Source organism: Palaemon carinicauda, chromosome 7 (assembly GCF_036898095.1).
Source record: "Palaemon carinicauda isolate YSFRI2023 chromosome 7, ASM3689809v2, whole genome shotgun sequence".
Lineage (NCBI taxonomy): Eukaryota > Metazoa > Arthropoda > Malacostraca > Decapoda > Palaemonidae > Palaemon > Palaemon carinicauda.
The window spans coordinates 9,192,659-9,220,083 of record NC_090731.1 but is presented as its reverse complement, the minus strand read 5'-3'; the positions used below and the strand labels follow the sequence as shown (position 1 = coordinate 9,220,083).

General features: G+C 39.4%; 1 protein-coding gene across 2 annotated transcripts in view; it reads left to right on the top strand.

Annotated features, from left to right (window-relative positions):
• The window catches only part of Fmr1 (synaptic functional regulator FMR1), a 114,963-nt gene that overhangs the window by 30,453 nt on the left and 57,085 nt on the right, over positions 1-27,425 (top strand). Inside the window, exons 5-9 of one of the 2 annotated variants that reach the window (XM_068376525.1) lie at positions 1,807-1,949; positions 3,033-3,180; positions 3,293-3,574; positions 5,758-5,870; positions 19,671-19,730. In XM_068376525.1, the coding sequence (XP_068232626.1) occupies positions 1,807-1,949; positions 3,033-3,180; positions 3,293-3,574; positions 5,758-5,870; positions 19,671-19,730 (746 nt within the window). The remainder of the gene's footprint in view (positions 1-1,806; positions 1,950-3,032; positions 3,181-3,292; positions 3,575-5,757; positions 5,871-19,670; positions 19,731-27,425) is intronic. The other variant, XM_068376526.1, reaches the window with a different exon arrangement.

The following is a 27,425-nucleotide window of genomic DNA, read 5'->3' as shown; positions in this document are numbered from 1 at the left end:
CTTTTCTTTGGACTATTGCTGAAATTTTCAAAGATTGCCAAGATATAAAAGAATTACTCTGTGGACACGCAACTTCAGAGATTGGTAAACTTTAGAAACAAATGTTAGAAAATGCAACAAAGTTTGAATTTTTAATTACATTTTTCACATAATTTTAGGTGAAAATGTCACTTACTAATATTAATCAACAAAGATAGATTAATAACAAAAAATTTCCCTCTTATTTTAATGTAAATAATTTGTCGTCTTAACCATTTTGCAATGAAGTAGAAGACATGAATTATTGATATTTATGTAATACTGTACATTTTATTTAGCATTTTTCAAAGTATAGATAAAATTCAGAATTAAACAAAGATATTAAAAGCATAGAGAAATGATTGAATCTTGGGACTTTATATGTAAGTGAATATATGCCAACATTGTTTACAGTGGCTGAGAATCTACTGATCAGAATGCCTTCGTAAGTATGATACGTAAACGAATTTAGACTTTCCACTTGGTTTATAAATTGTACATTTATTTTAAAGTACTTTTTAATTAATATCAGTTTTTTTAATAACAGTAATACCTGTACTTCAAAGTGTGATATCAACGTTAGGAAATTAAGATATTCGTCCATTGTACTGCGACTGCAGAAAGTTCCGAAATGGTTTTGATGTTTTAGCAATTTTTAGTTATTTTGATCAGTTTGAAATATTTCATGATTTGATAAAAAAAAAAAAAAAGATACTCTGTCTCTTTTTGTGTAATGTATATTGATTTCATATTGTAATATTTAATACAATTTAAATACAGGTATGGTATTTCTATAGTAAAAGATGAAGTTTTAGCAATTTTTAGTTATTTTGATCAGTTTGAAATATTTCATGATTTGATAAAAAGAAAGGATACTCTTTCTCTTTTTGTGTAATGTATATTGATTTCATATTATTATTATTATTACTTACTAAGCTACAACCCTAGTTGGAAAAGCAGTATGCTATAAGCCCAGGGGCTCCAACAGGGAAAATAGCTCAGTGCGGAAAGGAAAAAAGGAAAATAAAATATTCTAAGAAGAGTAACAACAATAAATATCTCCTATATAAACTATAAAAACTTTAACAAAACAAGAGGAAGAGAAATAAGATAGGAGAGTGTGCTCGAGTGTACCCTCAAGCAAGAGAACTCTAACCCAAGACAGTGAAAGACCACGGTACAGAGGCTATGGCACCACCCAAGACTAGAGAACAGTGGTTTGATTTTGGAGTGTCCTTCTCCTAGAAGAGCTGCTTACCATAGCTAAAGAGTCTCTTCTACCCTTACCAAGAGGAAAGTGGCACTGAACAATTACAGTGCAGTAACCCCTTGGGTGATGAAGAATTGTTTGGTAATCTGTGTTGTCAGGTGTATGAGGATAGAGGAGAATATGTAAAGAATATGCCAGACTATTCAGTGTGTATGTAGGCAAAGGGAAAATGAACCGTAACCAGAGAGGAGGATCCAATGTAGTACTGTCTGGCCAGTCAAAAGACCCCATAACTCTCTAGCGGTAGTATCTCAATATTTAATACAATTTAAATACAGGTAAGGTATTTCTATAGTAAAATATGAAGTTTTCAAGTTCCAATTCCCTAAGCCTTCCACCCTGTTAGTAATGATTTCCATCACCCTCTCCAGTGAATATTTATGGCGAGGCTCTAGGGTTGGGGATGGGCAACCACTAGAGGTTATTTTGGTATTGAAATTTGGACTACTGTTATATTTATGTTGAGTTTGGTTCCCCTTTAAATGTACTAATCACGTCTGTTTTCTCTCTCTTAATAGTCGCGGAATGACCAGTGTCCAAAGTTAGCCAACATGTTAGCTGATATGCATTTTCGAAATTTAAAACAAAAAGTAGTTCTTTTATATCGAACGGAAGAGGCAGCAAAGCAACTAGAATCCACGCGACTTCAGACCACAGCAGGGTAAGGTTATTTAAGTTTTCACATTAAGAACACGTTACGTTGCCCTGTGATTTACTAAATGGTTAGGACCTGCATATACAGTAGTTTTTGTTATTAGTTTGTTTCATATGTGGTTTATCTTTTAATTTCTTTGGAATAGAACATTACATCAATGAATACTGTAGTATATAAATTTGATGTAAATTACAGTTGCCCTGTAAATAAAGGAAACTATATATTTAATAATTTATAACTTGGGATAAGTTAGTAGATTTAGTACAGTATGCTTTTGTTAATATAACTTAGAGGTATCATGACATGATTGACTAGATTTTCTGAGGCTGTTACATTTGTTGTGCTAGAGGATTATTATAATACATTTTGGAATGCTATTACTCGAGTTTGATATCTGTATTCTTTAGGTCTCCGGTTTAGTTTAAATGGGGAAACATTGTATGTGTTTTTTTGTAATGCTAAAGTGCTTGGGATAAGAAAGTTACATGATGCACCAACATATAAAGATATTCATCTCCTTCGTATATTTTTAAGTACATCTGTGTACTTTTGGTATTTCTAATTACTTGCATTGACGTGGTAATGTAAAGGTTTGTATTCTATATGACAAAATTATTAAAAAGTAATAGCTATTTAAAATAGTGTATTGCTGTTAACCCTTTTACCCCCAAAGGATGTACTGGTACGTTTCACAAAGCCCATCCCTTTACCCCCATGTACGTACCGGTACGTCTTTGCAAAAAAAAATGCTATAAAAATGATTTTGTTCATATTTTTGATAATTTTTTGAGAAAATTCAGGCATTTTCCAAGAGAATGAGACCAACCTGACCTCTCTACGACAAAAATTAAGGCTGTTAGAGCAATTTAAAAAAGATATACTGCAAAATGTGCTGGGAGGAAAATAACCCCCTGGGGTTAAGGGTTGGAAATTTCCAAATAGCCGGGGGGTAAAAGGGTTAAAGGATTGGACTGCCAGAAATTTTGTGGAAGTTTAATGTTGCCACTAGTTATAAATTAACTTAAAGGAAAATATACAATAGTTATTTTTTAAGTGAATGAATCTCTATTTTCTACTTTTTTTAAACAGGTACGTAGAGGAGTTCAGTGTGCGTGAAGACCTAATGGGTTTAGCTATAGGTGCCCATGGAGCTAACATACAGCAGGCGAGGAAAATAGAAGGCGTCACTAATATAGAGTTAGAAGAAAACACTTGTGTTTTTAAAATTTATGGTGAGGTAAGTATTAATGTTCCATCAGTGTGCATTCTGCTGGTCCTCGTATATATTGGCATTAACTATAATAAATTTGTTTTTTATAGTATTAGGTTAATCCTGTTTTGTTTTACAGTCTGAGGATGCTGTAAAAAAAGCCAGGGCGATGTTAGAATACAGTGAAGAATCTGTTCAAGTACCAAGAGTGTTAGTAGGAAAAGTCATTGGAAAAAATGGTCGTGTTATACAAGAGATGGTCGACAAGTCTGGAGTTGTTCGGGTGAAGATAGAGGGTGACAATGAACCAGAACCAACCACACCACGTGCCGAAGGCCAAGTTCCTTTTGTCTTTGTTGGCACTGTAGAAGCCATTGCCAATGCTAGTATATTATTGGAATATCATCTAGCTCATTTAAAAGTAAGTCATAGTTTAATTTATAGTGCAAGTTGTACTACTCATTAGGTACCTTTAAGTAATGCATAGGTCATTTTACTTGAATACGTTCGCTAGGTCAGTAGTAACTTTGTGAATCATTACTAAACAATAGTGTAGTTTAACCAACTGTAGGTGTCACAAATTTTTCTTTCCAATCTCCTCGTTACCTTCCAATGCATTGCTTAAGTTAGGGGAAGGGCCAAAGCAGAGATGTGTATCTGCTGTTGATTTAGTCTAGAAGATACTCTGCTGTACTGCTAGAGTGGATGAAGGAATCTGTAAAATTATTAAAATAGAAAATAGAAAGTTTAACCCTTTTACCCCCAAAGGACGTACTGGTACGTTTCACAAAAGCCATCCCTTTACCCCCATGGACGTACCGGTACGTCCTTGCAAAAAAATGCCATAAAATTTTTTTTTCTTCATATTTTTGATAATTTTTGAGAAATTTCAGGCATTTTCCAAGAGAATGAGACCAACCTGACCTTTCTATGACAAAAATTAAGGCTGTTCGAGCAATTTAAAAAAAATATATTGCAAAATGTGCGGGGGAAAAAATAACCCCTTGTGGGGGTTAAGGGTTGGAAATTTCCAAATGGCCTGGGGGTAGAAGGAATAATATTTTTGTGTAAAATTATTAATAGAACGAGTGGAATGCATGTATTTGATGTTTGGTTTAAACGCTTTCTCATGATATAAATAGAGTAAGAATAAATGGAAGAGACTGTGCTTTTTGAGTACTCTTCCTTTTCCTGTTTGCAATAAAGAACAAGAGGAATGGAATAGAGGCATATGAAAGGTTAAAAGTATAATTGTAAAAAGGTTAATATTGAAGAATGTTTTATTAGAAATTGCTGTTCTGAGCTCAACTATACTTTTATGTCAATTCAATGCAAGTTCATCTCTTCCTGGGTAAAGAAAGAATTTCATCATTTACATCATTATAGTAACAAGAGCCTAAGGAAAACTGAGCGTTTGTATTCCATACTCCATTCGAAGAAACAAAACTACTTTACTTCTGAACCCCCAATTTCATCTTCGCCCCTTTTTGCCTACCAGTGCCGAGACACCCCTGCTCTCTGCCGACAACTTTGTATATATGTTGGACTTATTTGTGTTTTATTCGGCTGCATATAGATGATTGAACTTTGTTCCTAAAATTTTATTCATTGTAATATCAGAAATGAAGGAAAGGCAAGCAAAGACCTGTATAAGGTTTTTCTTATGATTATAGAAGTAATGAGGCTTTGCTCAATGAGGAGCTTGGTTTAGAGTAGTCATTGTCTGGTATACTCATTTAATAAACATGTTTACTGGTCTCTTAGAACTTAATAGACGTATAACATCAACACATACTGGTCTCTTAGAACTTAATAGATGTATAACATCAACACATACTGGTCTCTTAGAACTTAATAGACGTATAACATCAACACATACTGGTCTCTTAGAACTTAATAGATGTATAACATCAACACATACTGGTCTCTTAGAACTTAATAGATGTATAACATCAACACATACTGGTCTCTTAGAACTTAATAGATGTATAACATCAACACCCATGTATCATTTGGGATGAGGAACGATGTATAGAGACCGTAATTCACGGGTTGCAACAATGTACAAATAACTGGGGAGCTTAACAAAATTGACTAATCAAATCAGCTAACACTATGAAAGTTAATGATATACTCTACTGTAGAACTTTTGAAGAGTATCTGAGTTCTTAGGTTTTTTATACAATTTGTTTTTTCAGGTATATTTCTCCAAGCGTCGTACATGGATTATCATGTAAATAAATAGAATTGTTGCTTTAATAGGTATACAGTATATAATGTCGTAGGGAATAAACTGCTCATTTTCTTATACTGTACATCAGTTGCTCTTGCTGCTGTCAGCACCAGGCTCTCACAGCTCAGCTTTCAATGATTGTATACCAGCCCCAAAAAAAAAAAAAAAAAAAAAAAAGATTTTTCTTCAAAGTAGTTTGCAGTTTCCCTTCTATTATAGTCATACTTCTGATTAGACTAACCCTCATTTATATCTTGAATTTAAAGAAATCTGTATTAATCTATGGCTTCTTATTAGTAATATCTTATAGGAGGAATTTTTTATATGGAATATCCTGTTATAAATGTTCTAACTGGAGCGTTTCTTTTCAGGAAGTAGAACAACTAAGGCAAGAAAAACTTGAAATAGACCAGAAATTAAGAAATATGCATTCTACAAATAGTTTAGGGACAAACCAAGGCTATCAAGTAAGGAGAAATGATAGGTAAGTTTTTGTTCAATATCTTTAAACTTTAAACTTTTATCAAATGTTTGTTTTGGTTTTTGTGACATAGGTTTTCATAAAAGCTGTAAATCCAAAGCCAGCATTTTTGACAGTTCAATTGTGATTGGAATCTGTGCTTCGTAAGTTTGTTGAGTTTGGAATTGTACTTCCAAAACTTGCTAGTTTGCCTTTTTTATCGATCCAACTAATTTTGAATGTGTTTTGGCCCTTAAATCTATTACTAGGTGGCATGCAATGTTTGAACGGCTAGATTGCTTTTGTGGACGTTGTTTGTTTTGTATAGGTTTTCTGTTTGAGGCATTTCATTGTCTGCCATTCAGAACCTCCCGGATGTTTTTTGTTCCAGGTTGTTATGCCTGATTGGTAACTTCTCAGGATTTATTAGGATTTATAAACGTGGACATTTTTATTGAAGATGATGGTAGTTATTGATGAGGTTTGGATTGTGGTTGGTTCAGAATTGATTTGTAATTATTGGCTTCTAATGCTTAAACACCAGGTAACGTTTACCTGTTGCTCTTTGTGTATCAGGAAGGGTCTCCACGCAAATACAAGAGGAGGGGGTCTGTAGTAACCCCCTTAGGATATTGAATAGAAGGATTGGATCGTAATAGGATGTAGTAGGTAGTATTGTCGACATCGCGCTTAAAAAAAAGACATCTAAATCTACGTTGACAAAGTCTATGATGCCTTTAGAGCCGTTGTTGCTGAAGAACATTTGGAAATATTTCAAGAATGCAACATATAATTAGTGCTACAGTATACCCCAAAATAGGTAGTTAGGCTTGGGGGTCTGAGTAATTAGAAGTCAAGTGGGTTACCTTCTCATGGGTTTTTACATACCCATGTAAATAGCTAAAATCAATACGACTCTTAGTGCCTTTGATGTAACCTTTGTTTATGTAAAGGCTGCTGATTCAGAACTGGGTTATTGTCACCAGTGAGTCCCCATCCTCTATTTAACTGTAGTAAATCATGGGATTTTATTTGGTAATTTACTTGACAGTAATGTGTAAATAGCGTTATCTAACTTTTTATGATATTGCAATGATGATTTTTCATTTAAAAGGTAATTCATAGTAGTTAAGTAAAGTTCATTAGAAATAGATATACTCTTATCTAATCAAATTATTTTTGGTTAAATTTTTTTTCCATGTCAAAAGGCCAGTTTATTTATGATGAGGTAACTCTTAGAGTGGGCATAATGTCTTAAATTTTTTATTTTTTAACTTGCCAAAGTTTCAAAATATTGAATTTGGTATTTTATAATAAACATATTCAGGCATTAAAGAAAAGATACTGTATTGCTCTGCAAAAGTGATAAGCAAGAAATGGCATAAATTTGTGACAGAATTTGAAGTGCAAGAAATTTTTAGGAATAAAGTGTCATTGGTCGAGAGCTTCTAAAGAATTAATAAATTTCAAAATGCTCCATAATGATGCATGGAATTTTTTTTTTTTTTCAGTTGTAGCATAAAGTATAAAAATATTTGAGACAGCTCAGTTTCTTCAATCTCTTTCCTCCTCTTCAGTCCACGGCTTAAAGCGTTCCAACCCAAAGCTCCTCTTGTCTAGGGCATATTCATGTAACGTCCCTCATTTTATCATCAGCAAATAGTCTTACAGTCTGTCGTACAATATCTTAACAATATTGCCTTGGTATCATTGACAGCATCAGGATTTAAGTTCCCCTGGCATTCATTATTGATTAACGCGTTATGTCTGTAACTAGTTTTTATTGTACCTTTAGTTAAAGTTGTGGCATTGATAACTGCGAACACCGTACACCAGTTTAAGTTTATTTGGGTCGTAACCTTAATCATCTCAAAAGTTGTCTTGGGTGTACATTAGATTAAATTATATTAAACTAAATCCAGTTAGTAGTTTTCAGTACAAACTATATACAGGAGCTTCAAAAAACCAGGAGGGGGTCTACCTTAAGATAGGAAATAGGAATTTTAATTGTAGTATTTATGTAACTGTTGACATTCTTGTCATTCTGCAGGCTCAGGCAAATCAGTGTTTCCATGAAAATAAGACGTTGCATGTAGATCATTATTTTAATCTTGAAGAGGGAGAGGTTGTCACTTGTCAAATGGGGGGAGCGTTTTAAACACTTATTGCCTTTCTCCAGAGGTTATAAGATTGTTTTGTCGAGTGAAAGAAATTTTGAAATAAGTAAAGTTTATTCTACAAGAACTGGAGAGGTTCTTATATCGATGGAAAGGAAAAGGCATCATTGTATGAAGTGGTTGCAGCACATATCACGCACAACTTATGTCAGCTGGTATTTCTATCCTGTGAACCTGAAGGTGTACGATGCGTAATAAAAATCCATATCTTAATTGATATCTTGCATGACCTGCTTTACTTAAGTTTCTTTTTCCTATCTCTTCCTTTCTTCCATCTTGCTGTTCAACTTATTAATTTTTCTGGTCAAAGTACTGGGATTAGTCAGTTAAACTTTAGTGCTGAATGACTCCCCATCTCTGAGTCATGTGGCCTAAATTCTATAAATCCATAACTACCTGCCTGTTTATATTTTCATTGATTAATATCTTAATTTGGCTTTATATGCACTTTAAAGGTTTAAAGGCCACTCAAGAATGGCAGGGGCAAGGGACAGTGACATTGCCCTATCGAGTAGGACATTGTTTTAGAGACTGACCATACATAAATATGATCAGTGCCCAAGCCCCCCCTTTCCCCCCCAAGCTAAAGCTAGGACCAAGGAGGGCCAGGCAGTGGCTGCTGATAACTCAGTAGATAGACCTATGGGCTCCCCCAAACTACCCACCATTAGCTCACAAAGATGGTCTGGTTGCAGCGACCAAAAAACCAACAAGTTTGAGCAAGACTCGAACCCCAGTCCGGCATTCACCAGTTGGGGACGTTAACACATTGGCCACCACGACCGTTACCCCTCTGTCTACGAATGCAGATTTTCCCATGAATTTTAGAATTCTAACAAATCGTCCTGATGTTCATTGCTGTTCTCTGGATGAGACAGCCTTGACCCATGAATTTATAATGATTATCTTTTCTCATCATCCTTTCTTACCATGACCAGCGTTTTTGCTATTTCAAAGTACAGTAGAATCTTGGGGTTATTAGAACTGAATAAAAGCAAATTGAACTTGAGGTTTGGTTTTTAGAGTGTTGTGTTGGCTTGTGAGCAAAAATATCTGCCCTTTAGATAGGAATTCTTGTCAGAAATGAACGGAAGAGTGTAAAAAATAAGATGACCAAGTGTCCAAGAAGCATAAATTAAGCAATGCTTGTAAAATTAGGAAACTTTTCAAGATCTTCGATACTATATCCAAGGATAATGTGTCGTCTGTGGAGGATAGGTGTAAGGCCATATAATGCAGTTTTGTCTCAAATTATGTGGAATTTGTCAACAAAGTTAGCGAAACTATTTGTCTCAAATTATGTGGAATTTTTCAACAAAGTTAGCGAAACTATTTGTCTCAAATTATGTGGAATTTTTCAACAAAGTTAGCGAAACTATGTCTCAAATTATGTGGAATTTTTCAACAAAGTTAGCGAAACTAAGCCTAGAAAGTAGAGTTATTACTGGTGTAGCATCAAGCATGAGTGGAAGCATGCACCAATGCCTTTAGTATATAATAATTGTGTAGAAGAATAATTAAGCAGATTAAAAGGAAAGTAGCTTCGTATTTAGGACTCTCCAGGAACATTCATGTCAATGTTAGAAATTCAAGGTTCAGATCAGTTTGCAGGAGGAGTTTTTTTGCAAGGCCTGGTACTTGTGCTAAGTCAGAAAGGGGTAAATTGGACAAGTGATGGTCGAAGGTCAAAATCTTTGGTAAGGGGTGAAAAATTTCCTTTCCTGTACAATTGTTTCTGTCTTTAACCCTTTTACCCCCAAAGGACGTACTGGTACGTTTCACAAAAGCCATCCATTTACCCCCATGGACGTACCGGTACGTCCTTGCAAAAAAATGCTATAAAAATATTTTTTTTCATATTTTTGATAATTTTTTGAGAAAATTCAGGCATTTTCCAAGAGAATGAGACCAACCTGACCTCTCTATAACAAAAATTAAGGCTGTTTAGAGTAATTTAAAAAATATATACTGCAAAATGTGCTGGGAAAAAAAAAACCCTGGGGGTTAAGGGTTGGAAATTTCCAAATAGCCTGTGGGTGAAAGGGTTAACCAGATCCATGAGTCGTGAGGGTTCTGTGAGAGGTTTACCACCAACTAGTGATGGTCTTTCCATCCTTGTCACCTCAGCTCTTCTTTCTTTAGTCTTTAAAGAAGTGAAGACAAATCTTAGGCCTTGAAGCAGAATTTCAAACATTTTTTGAAAGTGACGACCAGTGGAGGAAGTCTGTATGGGTTTATTTGATATCTTGGTTATGACAACATTAAGTAGACTCTTGGGTTCCTGTTGGCTAACATGTCTTGTAAATTGACACGGGGATTGGTACCCAGTTCACAACTTCCATCCTGTTTGACTTCTTTATTTCAAAGGAAGAAAGAACAATGCCAGAATACAAGGTAGCCAAAGGTAGGCTAACATTAATGGAAGGAGGTTATGTCACAGATGACCTGTAACTGAAATCACTGTTATTCTCCCATTATTATTATTATTATTACTATCCAAGCTACAACCCTAATTGGAAAAGCAAGATGCTATAAGCCCAGGGGCTCCAATAGGGAAAAATAGCCCAGTGAGGAAAGGAAATAAGGAAATAAATAACTGAAGAGAACAAATTAACAATAAATCATTCTAAAAAAAGTAACAACGTCATAACAGATATGTCATATACAAACTACTAACAACGTCAAAAACAAATATGTCATATATAAACTATAAAAAGACTCATGTCCGCCTGGTCAACAAAAAAGCATTTGCTCCCACTTTGAACTTTTGAAGTTCTACTGATTCAACAACCCGATTAGGAAGATCATTCCACAACTTGGTAACAGCTGGAATAAAACTTCTAGAGTACTGCATAGTATTGAGCCTCGTGATGGAGAAGGCCTGGCTATTAGAATTAACTGCCTGCCTAGTATTACGAACAGGATAGAATTGTCCAGGGAGATCTGAATGTAAAGGATGGTCAGAGTTATGAAAAATCATGCAACATGCATAATGAACTAATTGAACGACGGTGCCAGAGATTAATATCTAGATCAGGAATAAGAAATTTAATAGACCGTAAGTTTCTGTCCAACAAATTAAGATGAGAATCAGCAGCTGAAGACCAGACAGGAGAACAATACTCAAAACAAGGTAGAATAAAAGAATTAAAACACTTCTTCAGAATAGATTGATCACCAAATATCTTAAAAGACTTTCTCAATAAGCCAATTTTTTGTGCAATTGAAGAAGACACAGACCTTATATGTTTCTCAAAAGTAAATTTGCTATCGAGAAACACACCTAAAATTTTGAAAGAGTCATACAAATTTAAAGAAACATTATCAATACTGAGATCCGGATGTTGAGGAGCCACTGTCCTTGACCTACTTACAATCATACTTTGAGTTTTGTTAGGATTCAACTTCATACCCCATAACTTGCACCATGCACTAATTTTAGCTAAATCTCTATTAAGGGATTCACCAACCCCAGATCTACATTCAGGGGATGGAATTGATGCAAAGAGAGTAGCATCATCTGCATATGCAACAAGCTTATTTTCTAGGCCAAACCACATGTCATGTGTATATAGAATGAAAAGTAATGGGCCAAGAACACTACCCTGTGGAACACCGGATATCACATTCCTACACTCACTATGGTGCCCATCAACAACTACTCTTTGAGATCTACTACTTAAAAAATCAATAATAATGCTAAGAAACGACCCACCCACTCCCAACTGTTTCAGTTTGAAAACAAGGGCCTCATGATTAACACGGTCAAAGGCAGCACTAAAATCAAGGCCAATCATACGAACTTCCCGACCACAATCAAGGGATTTCTGTACTGCATTGGAGATTTTAAGAAGGGCATCACATGCTCCAAGGCCTTTACGAAAACCAAATTGCAAACTAGGGAATAGATGATTACCTTCAGCAAACCTATTAAGACGTTTTGCCAGAAGACGTTCAAAAACTTTAGATAATATGGGAGTTATGGAAATTGGGCGGTAATCAGAGGGACTTGAGCTACCACAAACACATTTACATAGAGGAGTAACATTACCAATTCTCCAACAAGTGCTAAAAGCTCCTCTTCTTGCTAACTTGCGCAAAATAACAGATAACTTTGGAGCTAAGAAATCTGCTGTCTTTATAAAAAACAAAGGAAAAATACCATTTGGGTCTACACCTCCATAAGCATCAAGGTCCATCAACAGAGCTTTAATCTCACGAGATCGAAAAGCTAAACTAGTTAGTTTAGCCTCAGGAAAACAGGAATGAGGAAGTTCAAGTTTTTCATTACTCTGTTTACTGTCAAAAACATCAGCCAAAAGGGTTGCCTTTTCCTTTGGACAGTGAGTGACTGAGCCATCTGGTTTAAGTAAAGGAGGAACTGTTGCATCTACACCAAAGAGTGCAGATTTAAGGGTAGACCACCATTTATGTTCCTGAGTTGTACCAGAAAGTGTTTCTTTTATGATTAAATTGTATTCCTTTTCAGTTAAGGCATAAACTCTCTGAGCAAAAGCTCGAAGCTGAGTATAGTTGTTCCAGGTCAAATCTGATCTGTTACCCTTCCAAAGGTGATAGGCCTCCTGCTTCTCCAAATAAGCACGTCTACAATCATCATTGAACCACGGTTTGTCCTTCATTCGGTACCTTAGCACACGAGAAGGGATACGCCTATCAATTATGTTGACTAGATTCTCATTCAAAGAGACAACAGGATCTACACTATTATATAATTGTGACCAATCCAAGGACAAAAGATCATGCAAAATCCCATTCCAGTCTGCTTGGGATTTCATATAAATTTTACAGGAATATGATATATCAGGGACAGGCTGCTCAGTCTTCACTAATAATGAAATCAAGGCATGATCAGAAGTCCCGACTGGAGAACCAACCTTACTAGTTATAACGCCAGGGGAGTCAGTGTATACGAGGTCCAAGCAATTACCAGACCTGTGAGTAGCTTCATTTATGATTTGCTCACAGCCTGATTCAGAGGCAAAGTCTAAAGCTCTTAAGCCATGGCGATCGGTAGGAGAGATAGAACTTAACCACTCCCTATGGTGAGCATTAAAATCACCAACAAAGACAAAAGAAGCCTTTCTATCATCTTCTTGTATCTTAGCCATAATGGTAAGAAGACAATCGAAGATAGAATCATCCATGTCTGGATTCCGGTAGATCGAACACAAATAAAAGTTGTTATGCCTGCCACAAACTTTTATTACCTGAATCTCATGACATCCACATTGATAGCAGGACTTATGAGAAGCAGGGTACTCGGTCCTAATATACACCGCCATTCCCCTGGCCCTACTGGCCCTAGGAATGGCATCACGTTTCAGCATTATTGGCTTCTTAAAACCAGCTATAAGGAGCTCAGATGAGTGCCTCATATTAGAAACCAAAGTTTCTGAGCACAAAAGAATATCATACTGTCTGGACGCAACTGTAAGGTCTTGGATATTTGCATGAAGACCACGAATATTGCAATACAGAAGACGACATTGACGAAATCTAGGACGTACTGGTCCCGGATTTCGCTCACTGTCTCCAGACAGCATAAGAATTAATAGAAATAAAAAAGAGACATCATACTTAAAAACTAGATTAACAAGAATTATAACAAAAACAATATGTACAGAATAATTAAAAAAGTGATTGATGATACCCATAGACTATAGTAAAAAGTCGGAAAAACTGGTCAACATGGAGGAGCCGATACACCATGCAAGGCTAAATACCCTCCAGGATAGCCACTTCAACTGAAGGGAGGACAGTAAGGATGGTTTTGAGAAGAAAAAATCAGAAAAAGGAAAAGACAACCTCTTGATAAACCACCAGGCATCCATGGCCCTTCTATTAAGCCTGCCCAACACACCATTTCAAAAAAAACAAGAGGAAGAAAAAAAAAATAAGAAAAAATAGTGTGCCCGAGTGTACCCTCAAGCAAGAGAACTCTAACCCAAGACAGTGGAAGACCATGGTACAGAGGCTATGGCACTACCCAAGACTAGAGAACAATGGTTTAATTTTGGAGTGTCCTTCTCCTAGAAGAGCTGCTTACCATAGCTAAAGAGTCTCTTCTACCCTTACCAAGAGGAAAGTACACTGAACAAATTGCAGAACAGTAATTAACCCCTTGGGTGAAGAAGTGTTAAAAGGGTTCTCTCCAGGTTCAGAAGGTGAATTTTCCCAATTGTTTATTTCTTTGCTAAAAGTCTTCCTTTTACCTATCAGAAGGCCGTGATATGTGTAGAATTCATCTCCAGCCTCTATAATGCCCCCCCCTGGTCATCAACGCCCCCCTTATGTTAATAGAAAAAATACGAAATATCATTAGTAATTTTCTAATTTTTATAGGTTACCCCTTTAAAACTGTTCAAATACGTTTTCTCATATCAGTGATATCAAAGAAAATGGGCTCAGGGGAGACTATGATTTTATATCCAATATTTTCGTCATCAGACAAAAATCGTAATTTCTCGTTTTTTCTTTTTCGGGAGAGGGGTGTATTTCTTTGCTTGTCCTGCTCTTATGCCTTAAGTAATATAATATTTAGATGTTTTAGGCCATTAAGTGACATAATACCTAGAAAAACACAGAAGGTTTTTTCCCTAAATCGAAATTTTAATTTTTGGTGAATATTTATTTTTAGGTATCCCTCCATCACCAGCCGGGGTTTCACTACCTAACCTCCTCGTTTTTTTCTTTCTGTGTGCTTATTTACTGTTCGATTTTGATAAAACTTGGTCTGCTTGTTCCATATGGATAAACAAACATAATGACAGAGCGAATTTCAATTCAAGACATTAGTTTCTCACTGGTCACCAAAAAACTTTAGTCGCTAGCTCCAATTTTCACATTTTTATTCATAAAATCCTTTATTTTCCCTGTAGGATGATAAAACTTACAGAGGATATGCCTTATTATAGTGCTAATAATGCCTCAAAATTTCATTAGCCTGTCTTGATTAGTGTATTTTTGGCAAATATTTTTACAATTAGCTTTCTCTCAACCCGGAGACTACCCTAAGTATCTCATTGTTGTCAGATGTATGAGGAAAGACGAGAATATGTAAAGAATAGGCCAGACTATTCTGTGTAAGTGTAGGCAAAGAAAAAATAAGCTGTGACTAGAAAGAGGGATCCAATGCATTACTGTCTGGCCAGTCAAAGGATCCAATACCTCTCTAGTGGTAGTATCTCAACGGGCGGCTGGTGCCCTGGCCAACCTACTACCATGTCCTTATTCCCAGGTCATTCAGAAGCATCTTAGTTTCTTGTTATTTAACCCTTTTACCCCCAGGCTCTTTGGAAATTTCCAACCCTTAACCCCCATGGGGTTATTTTTTTCCCAGCACATTTTGCAGTATATATTTTTTAAATTGCTCTAACAGCCTTAATTTTTGTTATAGAGAGGTCAGGTTGGTCTCATTCTCTTGGAAAATGCCTGAATTTTCTCAAATTATAAAAAATATGAAAAGAATTTTTATAGCATTTTTTTTTGCAAGGACGTACCGGTACGTCCATGGGGGTAAAGGGATGGGTTTTGTGAAACGTACCAGTACGTCCTTTGGGGGTAAAAGGGTTAAAGGTTTAAAGCCCACTCATGAATAGCAGAGGCAAGGGACAGTGACATTTCCCTATAGAGTAGGACAATGCCCTAGAGACTGACTATATATACATATGATCAGTGCCTAAGCCCCCTTTCCACCCAAGCTAGGACCAAGGAGGGCCAGACAATGGCTGCTGATGACTCAGCAGATAAACCTAAAGGCTCCCCCAAAGCCCTCATCCTTAGCTCATAAGGTTGGTGAGGTTGCAGCGACCAAAGAAACTACTAGTTTGAGTGGGCCTCGCACAGTCTTGCAAGCGCTAGTCAGGGACGTTACCACATCGGCCAGTTGTAAGGTGTTGATAATCATTGTCGTTTTTGAAGAATGGTTTCTGGCTGTTTTATGCTCGAATTCAAGGAATATTGCAAGAAAAAATTATTTCCTTTTGGGATTCTGTTAATCCTTGACACTGCACCTGACATCCATCATAGGAAACTCATAGACCCAAGTATGACTGCCATCTTCTTGCCACTGAACACTACGTCACTCCCACGACTCATGGGCCCAGGTGTTGTGGCTCTCTTTTAGCTGCGTTATCAAAGATATGCTGGATGTTTGTCAGAAGGAGGTAGTAGTCAGAAGGCAGCATGAACATAGCATTTTCGAAGGATTACAATATTTATCAGGCAATATTAAACATTAGTGCATGCATCTGGGACCAAAGTAACCCAAATAGAAATGAATGCTGTGTGTAAGAAATTAGGCTCTCAATTCATTCATGATTTCAAAGCATTTGAAGAGTGGGTAAAGGATGTATTTGAAGACTTTGGTATCTCTTGAGTATGAACTTCAGATGAAATTAGAATAAGATTTTGAAGAATCGAAACTAGGCCCACAAGCAACCGTTGACTAACAAAAACTTTGAAGAAAGATACAGCAGGCATTTTTAATATATCCAAATATATGATAATCGTTTTAATCCTAGGATCTTATAGCAGTGTGTTTTATGTAAACTATCATAACAGACAATTTTTTGAGATCAGGAAGAATACTGTTCAACAGACTTAAGAGCTATATTTTTTGTTGATCTAAAAGAAAAAGGGTAGAGAGTAGTCCTCCAGTCTTTATGGTTAAGAACCACTGACCTCAACATCAGGTGTTAGAGCAGAGAAACTTGTATAACAACCACGTCACCACCATCGTCGTTGGCATCCTTCTCCAACTACTTTGTCTTTTCCAATTCCACTTTTTATGTTGAGTATGCAGAAGAAATACCAAGTTTAGGGTAAAGTGAACATCATTAATGTGTTAATAGTACTGTACTGTACTGTACTGCTGCTTCCTCCGGTGCCTTAGATGACCGCAGAGGTAGCAGCAGTAGGGGATTCAGCATTATGAAGCTTCATCTGTGGTGGATAATGTGGGAGGTTGGGCTGCGGCACCCTAGCAGTACCAGCTGAACTCGGCTGAGTCCCTGGTTAGGCTGGAGGAACATAGAGAGTAGAGGTCCCCTTCTTTGTTTTTGTTTTTGTTTCATTGTTGATGTCGGCTACCCCCCTAAATTGGGGGAAGTGCCTTTGGTATATGGATGGATGGACTGTAGTACATATTTTAATATCCTGTCAGGGTTTTATGGAAATAACACAAATGTTGGACACTTTTATAATGATGGCAGGTTGTAAGTACTTAGTCTGTTGTCCATATAGGAAACTTGAACAGCACATTATAAGGGTATCTTACCTACCATCGAAAATTGATTAGAGTGTCTCCTGGAACAAAATAGCAATGTAGACCTGGTTTGCATGGTTGTAGCAATCCCTGTGGATTGATTTTAATGATTGCAAGTCTGCAGGCTATTTCTCCAATAATAATGTGTTTACTCAGATGAGCCCTTTATTCTTTTTTTTCCCTTTGTCTTAACTCATAAATGATTCTTCAGCTGGTTGAGAGTTTAATGAAAGATTGAAAAAAGCAAATTAGTCAGTTGCTAGGTTAAGTAGAATTTGGAAATCAAATCACCTGAAATCACATAATAAAAATCAAGCTTTACTGTATATCAGTTAAGTTAGATTGGTGTCATGGTATGACAAACAATATCCAACAGATTTGTAGATTTGAGAACAAAGCCCTCTGAAGAATACCGAGAGTTGAATGACAGGACAGGATCGGAAATGAAACGATAAGAGAGATTACTCGAGTGGCATATGTGGATGAGATCATGGTGAGGGGTAGATGGAGATGGTTTGGACATACTCTTCCCACCCCCAAAGAGAGATGCGTTCACCAAATGTTTAACTGGGGTCCACAAGGCATTGTGTGGCTGAAGACTATAAAACTGGAAGTAGATGATGAATGGAAAAGTATTGATATAAAAGCTCAAGATAGATGACTGGCAAAATCTAACCTAAGTTCTTGCGTTAATAGGCGTAGTAGGAGATGATGATGATGAAGAAACATCCATGTTTTCATTGCAATATATTTTTTCTTTATAAACCAATTAATTATAAAGTGAGTGCCACCCTTTCTTTCTTCTACTCATGACTTTTGATCTTGTTAGGTCAAAGGCAATGAACGGAACCAATTGTAATGGTCGGGACTCTTTTTGTGCTGTGTAGGCTTTTTATTTTAGAACAAGGCAAAGTAGATGGGGATTTTGTTGTCGCAGGAAATAAGGCAATGTACAATTTATGGTTGAGCATGGTAAAATCTGTTCTTTTCATTTCGTGTTTTAAAAATACTGTTTAATCCTTGAACTTGATCAGTTTTAATTAGTTGGTACTAGTTTGCAGCGTTGTCTTTTTACTCATCTGCAGTAAGAATTAATTTGACTGGTTAATTGTGTTTTCTTTCTTACTGTGCCAATGATTGGAAGCTATAATCTGCAATTGGATTTACTGCTTATTCAGTGTTTGACACATTATTAATTTACATCTTGATCCAATCACCTAGATCTTAGCCAGTTACTGGTGATCTTAGTTCTAAAGTTTTTGTAATCATGTTAATTGAAAACAGTTTACTTGTGTCTTTATTAATGCTGTTTGTTTACTGAATAGTTTACCATTCTCTTTATTAAGGCTGTTTGTTTACTGAGACAGTTTACTTGTGTCTTTATTAATGCTGTTTGTTTACTGAATAGTTTACCATTCTCTTTATTAAGGCTGTTTGTTTACTGAATACAATTTTTCATCCTAAACATACATAAAAGAGTGTGGGTGATCTGAGGTTTAATTACAGCAAAATATTTATTGGGTAATATTTTTAGATTTAACTGTTTCTGCAGTTGGTGAAATTTATTTTCTAATTAATATTTGAAACCATTTACTGCATATTTTTCATTATCTTTAATCAAGATATGAAATAATTTTTGAGTATTTTTATCTTTAAAAATTTTAATTTAGTTATCCAATTTTCAATCCTAGGTTGCTGAACAGAGGATTTACTGTTCATAGATTGTTATACTGCAGTTTTATTTGATCAGGCTTTTCTTTTCATCATTGTTTAATTGTGACTATGGTTTTACCTTTTGTTTTTGTACTGTTGATAATGTCCTCTGGTAGTATTACTCAGTATGATAACATTTAGGAGTGGTCTTATTGACATCCTTTGACACGGGTGTTGTGAATAGGATATAATTGGGCCATTCTCTTGTATTAATCTTAAGTTTATACTACAGCCAGGAGATTTTACTAAGTAATTCTATTAACATTGTAACTTATTTCATGTTTTTTCTTGGCTTTGCTGAAGTAGTTACGCTACAGTAACAAATCGTGCACTTGACATGCATGTTGTTTGAACCAAAGCTCATAAGCTCACTTGGATTTTTGAAGTTTTAGTATTAAATGATTTGGTTAATGGATTAGCTGCTAAATACCAAAAAAATATGTAAAAATCATACCAACAGCCTGACCTCATGTTTTGAGTCTTTTTGGGGGATGGATAACTTGTGTTGTCTTATTTTTGGAATTCTCCTGAACCATAATAGTTATTGTTAGTTTGTACTATCTCCTTAACTTTGGTGGTGATGAAGAGGGAGTAACTGTAATGCATAATTGACATGAAATACTGTACTCTAGTTACTTCTACAAACAGGATGCATCGGAGGGCTCCTCCGTCTACCCGCGAGCGCTACTCAAGTCCTGCCTTAATATGGTAACACTTTGTCTTTCATATAGTTTTAAGTATGGGCTGTATTGGTCTCATAAGCATGTACATATATTGTAGTAGTTGTAATTTCAAAAAATGATACTCTACTGTAGATGTGTAACTGATCGTGCAAAATATCTTGGGAGTGACCTAATGCTGTTCAAGGTGACGAAGCTGGCAGTCTTTTGTTCTCTTTCACTTCCATGTCTAGTTTTCCCTTCTTATATCTGTTCCTCAGTCTGATTGTTGTCATTTTCTGTATTGATTTATTTCAAATTACAGTTATATCATGTCCTGTTCTTCATGCAGTCTAGTGCATTTATTTTTATTTGCTGACGTAGATATTTTGTAGCTTTTGGGGGGAAAAATTTTAATGTGGAAAATTCTGCGAGGAAGACTAAATTGACAGACCTACACAAACATGAGGGCCATTTTTCATCCTTTCATTGCAACATTGTCAAGGGAGTAATTAAGTGTTACATTCAACAGTGCTATCTAGTTCATTGTTTCACCAGGGTAATTGATTCTTTTATCGGTAATTTTCATCCGTTAGATGAGCTTGAAATTACTGTTAGATTGTGTAGTTTTAGGAAGAATCCAGAACATTGGCTCTTGGTACTAGATATACAGTATTAAATTATTTTTGTATGCATTGTATTATCACGGGAGTGAAGTTTAGCGGTGTGTAGGCCAGCCCTTGTTTCTTTATTGATTTAGTATAAAGAGTAATTTTGAGTTTAATATACAAACAGCATACGGTATATTTCATTTTTTGTCAACATCTGTAAAGTTCTTCCAAGTTTCAATGGATAGGAAAGACGTACCTGATGTATATACTGTATGCAGTATATGTTTGTATGAGTGAATGATGTATGTTATGTGTATTGCATGAATATTCAGCTCGTGTGTTCTAAAGTAAGTTGAATTAATGTTATTTTAAGCAAATGTAGATGTGCCATTATGAATTATGCCATATAATTTTGTCAAGCAAAGTTGGTGAGGTTATGTATGTACAGGTATTTGTCACGGCTTTTCGTCAGCTAATCTGTACATCTAAAGATCACGAGTTGGGGCCATATCATGTAAAGGAAGAAAATAGATGAATATTCTCAAGAAACAAGGATATTGTCTAATGAAGTTAGGAAAATATATATTTTTTATTTCAGGACAGGTTAGTAATTATTGTAAACCTGTTGAATATAGATTTAGTTTCTGTTGTAAAGTTAAAGCTAATAGATGTGAAGGGAGCCAGAGTAATGGGATACTAACATTAATGAACACGGAATTGGAAAGTGTCTGAAAAGGGAAGGGACAGTTGGTAATCAGTAGTGAATGTGGACAATTAGTAATATTGGTCTATTCAAGGAGTTTATTGGATATGTAGGATAGAAAAGGGCTTTGGAACTGCTAAGTCACAGAAAGTGCTATATAGAATTTTTTTTCTGAATTGGCCTATTCAAGGAGTTTATTGGATATGTAGGATAGAAAAGGGCTTTAAAACGGTTAAGTCACAGAAAGTGCTATATAAAAATTTTTTTCTGAAAGTATATTTTTCTTTTTTTATATAGAAAGATGTTGAGTATTCAAGGTATTTTGCTCTTATGGGAAATATATTTCAGCATAGTAACAAAGGGAAACTACATAACTTGACCCCATTGCTTATAAAAGTGTAAATATGATAGGATTCAATTGCCAGTCATAGTTTTAGATTCTTTTGCTTCTTCAACTAAAGTTAGTATAACTGATAAAAGATTTTGTTGAAGACTAGACCCCATTCATATTTTTATTTTCATAATGTATGGTTACATATAAAAGATAGGAGTTATGGTAGGTCATGATGATGTTCCACTTTTTATCTTCCCCCCATAGCCCTTCATAGGGACATTGCCAAAAGGTGTGAAAATACAAATTGGTGAAAAGATGTGGCAGAATTTTGGTAAATAATTTTCTTTTGCAAATTAGTGGATAAGAGCTGAAATATTTATACTAAAATGCTAGCTATTGCTCACAAGACTTCCTGTCTCTACACAAATAAAGGAGTTAGTGCCACTTAAGCTTAGCAAAGGTATCAATGCCACTTTCTTTAGATATTTATTTTACAAATGTTCAAGCTAATTTTCATTATTCTGGTTGTCAGAATTGATGAAGTCATAGGCTTGATTATAATTATTTCTACGACCCTCGCTGGACACTCGTGTTTCTCTTTAAAAGCCGGTTAAACATCAGTGTCTACCTTTAAACTAGTAAATTCTTGATTGTTCCAACACGGAGACTTACTTCGAACTACTTTCTCAGGAGATACCTGGAATCTCCTCTCATCCGACCAGAGTTTTGTGTAGTTTACCCTACTTCCGTTTTCTGTGAGGACTACCCCAGGCGGAAGGATACGTACCCTGAGGCCAATCCCGGGTCAGGCCGCGTGCTAGCTTGGGTCTCGACCCTCAGTAAGTTCTCTGGTCGCGTCGTGATATCATCTCGATGCTCTCCTATAAAAGTGCGACTCTGTGTCCCGCGTGTCTCCCACATGGTATCGCTGTGCTCTCCCTTGTGTTCTCGCGGTTTCGCTTGATATCCTTGTGCATTCCCTTGTGTTTCCATGTGTGATCCTTATCCTTTTATCCTTTCCATTACGTTCCTGTGTCTTGCGGTGTTGTGTTAGTGCGTGATGGAGCATCCCCGTCTTTGTCCTGGGTCTAAGACCGGGAAGTAGTGTGGTGCGTTCTTATCCAAGCCGGAAGTGGATCCGCATTCCCTTTGCTCGTCCTGCAGAGGTAGAGTGTGTTCTCCAACGGACACGTGCCCGGAGTGCGTGTCGTGGAATGAGGTGCAATGGGTACGTTTTGGTACTAAGAAAAAGAAGTCTGCCAAGAGGTCGCCCAGGAAGATTAGCACCTCTGACGTCCCCAGGAGGAAAGTCTGATGGGGTTCCCCTTCCATCTTCCCCTACCCAGAGTAGGGGACAAGGTAAGTCTGTTGCGGGGAAGAAACCATTGGTTCTTCCCCTGGAGTCTTCTCTTCGGGATAGTGGGGTTGCTGCTTCTTTACAGGCAAGTGGGGTGCCTGAAGGTGAAGTTGGTGGGGGTCCTCGAGAAGATGCCCTTATGCTTGCGGGGCACGTCTCCTCGGATAACCCCATGTGGGGTAAGAATGTCTGTTTCTTTGCCCGCTTCATGGGCCTATATTTCAGGTACCTCCGCAGCTGAAGGCGCCCCAGAGAAGCAAGACTCTCCGTTGGTGGATCCCCTCGGATGGCTGCCCTCGAAGATGCCCGGTAGATCCACGTTGGGGATGGAGGAGGGCCTTGGTTCCTGGTTCCCGAATGCCGAGCGGCCACGATCTCCCCCAGCTCTTCTTTCGTCAGTTCCGGATGTATTTCTACAACCCTCGACCTCTGGAACACAGCAGGTCGTCAACCCACCCACTCTCCACGCCCTTGCCCCGCGGAAGTGTTACGGGGATTCGTCAGAATCTTCAGGGGGGGGGAGGGGGGGGCTCATCAGTCTCATCGGGAGGAGAAGCGCAGAGGAGACATTGGCGGAAACGGGACAGATCCAGGAGAAGGCGCTCCCATTCGAGGTCTAGGTCCAGGTCGTGGCATGGAAGGCGGCGGCCCAGGTCCCCGAGGGGGATATTCAGGAGGAGCAGATCTCCAAGGGAAGAATGGGTCCTCGTCCCCCGCAGTAAGCTCGCGGACTTCACTTCAATCCCGAGGACTGCGGGTTGGCTCCCCAGAGATAAGTCTCCAGGAAGGTCCTCCTCCAGACACAGGCTTGACCCTCGGAGGGACGCATCCCCGAGACCCCCTTCCGACAGGTGTAAGACCGCGAAAGCGCCGACTCAATCCGCCCAGCGGAGGGAATCGCCTTTTCGGACGGGCAGCCTCTTCGAGTCATCGTAGGCAGCTCTGACTCTAGACAAACAGGGACGGCTTCCTCCGTCGGGCAAGCCCACGGAAGCCGCACCCTCCATGTTGAAGAACAGACGGAGGAGGGAAGCACTCGCCTCCGCGATAGTGCCCGTCCTACATCCACAACTTTATGCGGAGGCGCCTGTCGAGGCAGTGGCTCAACGCCAGACGGAGGACGCCGACGACGACACTGAGGCCGTGCCATCAGAGGACTTGGCCTATAGGAGAGAGTTAGACCTCATAAGGAAGAATCACAGGATAGAGGAACCTGTTCCCTCCGACGAGGATGCCTGGCGTTCTAGCCTCAATAGGCTAATGGAGGCCCCCGTCCAGCAAAAACCCTCCTTAGCTCTTCCTGTGGCCGAGACGTGAGACTTGGTCGTACTCACGTCAACAAGATTGTGGCGGGCAATGCGGAAGCCCCCAAATCGCAGAGTACCTCGAAGTTACTCTAGGGACTGAGGTCCCAAAGTATATTCTATTTACTAGAAGGACAACGGCCAGGAGCCTGTAAGATGGAGGCCTCCCTTGAAGTTTTGGGCCAGGGAGCCCCGGAGGACAGAGCCTCGTCAGCCCCGATCTGTTTCTCCCAGTCAGAGGCGACGATGATGGAGGAGATGGCCAAGGACCTGGTCAACGTCGCCTCCTGGTTAGACTGGTGGGCCTCGACTCTAGTGGGCGTCCGGGCCTCCTACGACCTATCAGTCCCAGCTAACCAAGCGCTCCTGAAGGAACTGATTATTTCGGGAGGTAGGGCGTTAAAATTTTTAACATTCCAGTCCCTAGCTCGGTCGGCCAACTGGGTACTTAGAAGAAGGGACACGGTATTGAGCAAGTTGTCCAGGCGGATCCTGGACAGGGAGGCGAGGGCTTTGAGGAGCCTGCCCGTGTGGGGTGACGTGCTTTTCCCCTTGAAGGAGGCGGAGGAGATTATGGAGAAAGTGATGAAGAGGAAGGAAGTGAGCGTCCCCAGACCTCAAGCCATGAGGAGGCCCGCTCACAGGAGACCTGCGTCCGATGGCCCCACTACTCTTCGAGCCTTTCCTAGCCAGACAAGGAGAGACTTTCCTTCTATGTCTTGGTCGCAGTCGTCGCAGCCCCCCCGTAGAGGAGTACCGTCAGCGCCAGCCACTTTTAGGACGTCATACTCAGCCTCCAGGAGAGGGCGTTCAGGTAGATCCTCCAGGAGAAGTAGGGTGAGAGGCCCCCTACTCCTGCCCAAGCCTCAGGTAGGGGGATGCCTCAGACCTTTTTTGCAAGCATGGAAAGACCACGGAGCGGAACCGTGGACAGTGACAGTGTTGGAGGGGTACAGACTACCGTTCCTGGCAGAGCCTCCACCTCTGATTCCGGCCAACCAAGCGGAGTGGTTGGTACCCAAGGATCCTTTGAAGAGAGTAGCCTTACAGGGAGAAGTCTCCACGATGTTAGCAAAAGGAGCAATGGAAACGGTACAGCAACCGGGATCGGGGTTCTACAGTCGACTCTTTCTGGTGGAGAAAGCAACGGGAGGTTGGAGACCAGTCATAGATTTGTCGGCCCTCAACAAGTTTGTGTGCAAGACCGACTTCAAGATGGACACCCCGAGGTCGGTCCTAGAGTCCTTGAGGGAATGGGATTTCATGATGTCCTTAGACCTCAAGGACGCTTATTTTCAGATCCCAATCCACCCCTCCAGCAGGAAGTATCTTCGGGTGAGATCGGGTGCCCAGATCTTTCAGTTCAAGACCCTCTGCTTCGGTCTGTCAACAGCTCCTCAGGTCTTTACGAGGGTCTTTGCGACAGTCTCAGTTTGGGCTCACGAACGGGGTATTCGCCTGATTCGTTACCTGGACGACTGGTTGCTCCTTTCATCCTCAAAGGAAGTTTTGAAGGAACAAGGCATGGAGCTACTACAGTTCTGCAAAGTTCTGGGCATCACCGTCAACCTGGAGAAGTCTCACCTGTCTCCCTCCACCAGGATGACTGACTTGGGGATGGTTCTGGACTCCCTACTAGTGAGAGCCTTTCCCTCTTAGGAGAGGTTGAACAAGCTGGACCAGGTCCTCCGCCCTTTCTTATCAGGACATCCCAGGAAAGCGATGTTAATAGGTCACCTAGTATCTTTGGAGAAACTGGTTCCCCAAGGGAGACTCAGACTCAGGAGTATCCAGTGGAACTTGAAGGGACTCTGGAACCAAGTAGACTCCCCCCACAAGGTAGTTCCCGTTCTTCCAGAGACGAGAGAACCCCTGGAGTGGTGGCAAGATCGGACGAACATCCTCAAGGGGAGGCCATTCGCAGACGAGCCTCCCGAAATGCTCCTCTTCACAAACGCCTCCAAGGAAGGATGTGGCGCACACCTTCTCGGGAAGTCAGCAAGAGGTGTTTGGACGGAGGAAGAAAAAGCTCAACACATCAACATCCTAGAGATGAGAGCTGTTCGGAAAGCGTGCCTACAGTTCGTCAGTCTTCTACGGGGAAACACAGTGGCGTTGATGTGCGACAACGCCACAGTAGTAGCATACTTAAAGAAACAGGGAGGACTGAAATGGAAGGAGTTGTGCGATCTCACGTTGGAAATCCTGGATTGGGCCGAGTCAGAACAAATTGGGATCACAGCGAGGTTCATTCCAGGAAAAAGAAATGTCCTGGCAGACGGACTCAGCAGGATTGGCCAAGTGGTGGGAACCGAGTGGTCTCTGCACCCAAAAGTAGCCAGGCTCATCATCCAGAAGTGGGGTTCGCCAGTAATGGATCTTTTCGCGACAAGGTTGAACGCACAACTCCACGTATTCAGTTCTCCTGTCCCGGACCCAAAGGCGGCATGGGAGGACGCCTTCCAACACAGGTGGGACAATCTCGACGTGTACGCTTTTCCTCCCTTCACGTTGATCAGGCAAGTGCTCAACAGAGTAAGGACAGCTCACAACCTAAGGATGACTTTGGTAGCGCCCTGGTGGCCAGTGAGGGAGTGGTTCGTGGATCGAAAAGAGTTAGCGTGCCTTCCCCCGTGGTCGCTGCTAGACAGACCAGACATTCTCAGTCAGCCCCACTTCCAAAGGTTCCACGACAATCCTCGACCTCTCCGCCTTCACGCGTGGAGGTTATCGAGCGTCTCCTAAGGAAGGAGGGGTATTCGGCAGGAACAGAGGAAAGAATGTCGCGTTATCTGATGCGTTGTGCGGCAGCGGTCTACCAGGCAAAATGGACCACTTTTACGAAATGGTGTTCCTCCAGAAATATTGAGCCACTAAGGGCTTCTATCCCGGACATTGCAGACTTCCTCGTACACCTCAGAGACGTGGTTGGCATGTCAATACCGGCCATCAAGGGAGTCCGTGCAGCCTTAGGCCAGGTTTTCCTCCTGAAGGGCATTGATCTGGGTTCCTCAAGACATATCTCTATGCTAATCAGAAGTTTCAAACAAGCATGTCCCCCTCAAGCCTCCAGGGTACCGCAGTGGGATGTGGCAAGAGTTCTGAAGATGTTAAGTGAACCTCCGTTCGAACCCTTGAAGGACATAGTGGACAGGGATCTCACCCTCAAGACTGTCTTTTTGTTAGCCTTGGCATCAGTAAAGAGGGTGGGGAAAATCCACGGTTTTTCCTACGAAGTCTCACACTCGAAGGGTTGGCGTGAGGTCTCCTTCAAGTTCGTCCCATCGTTTGTGGCTAAGACCCAGAATCCAGCTGTCTGGGATCCCAAGTTCGAGGGCTTCACAATTCCAGCAATTCCTCGGTCAGGTAATCCGGAGGATTTGAAGTTGTGTCCTGTCAGAGCCGTAAGGAAATACCTGGAAAGGACGGCTAGTC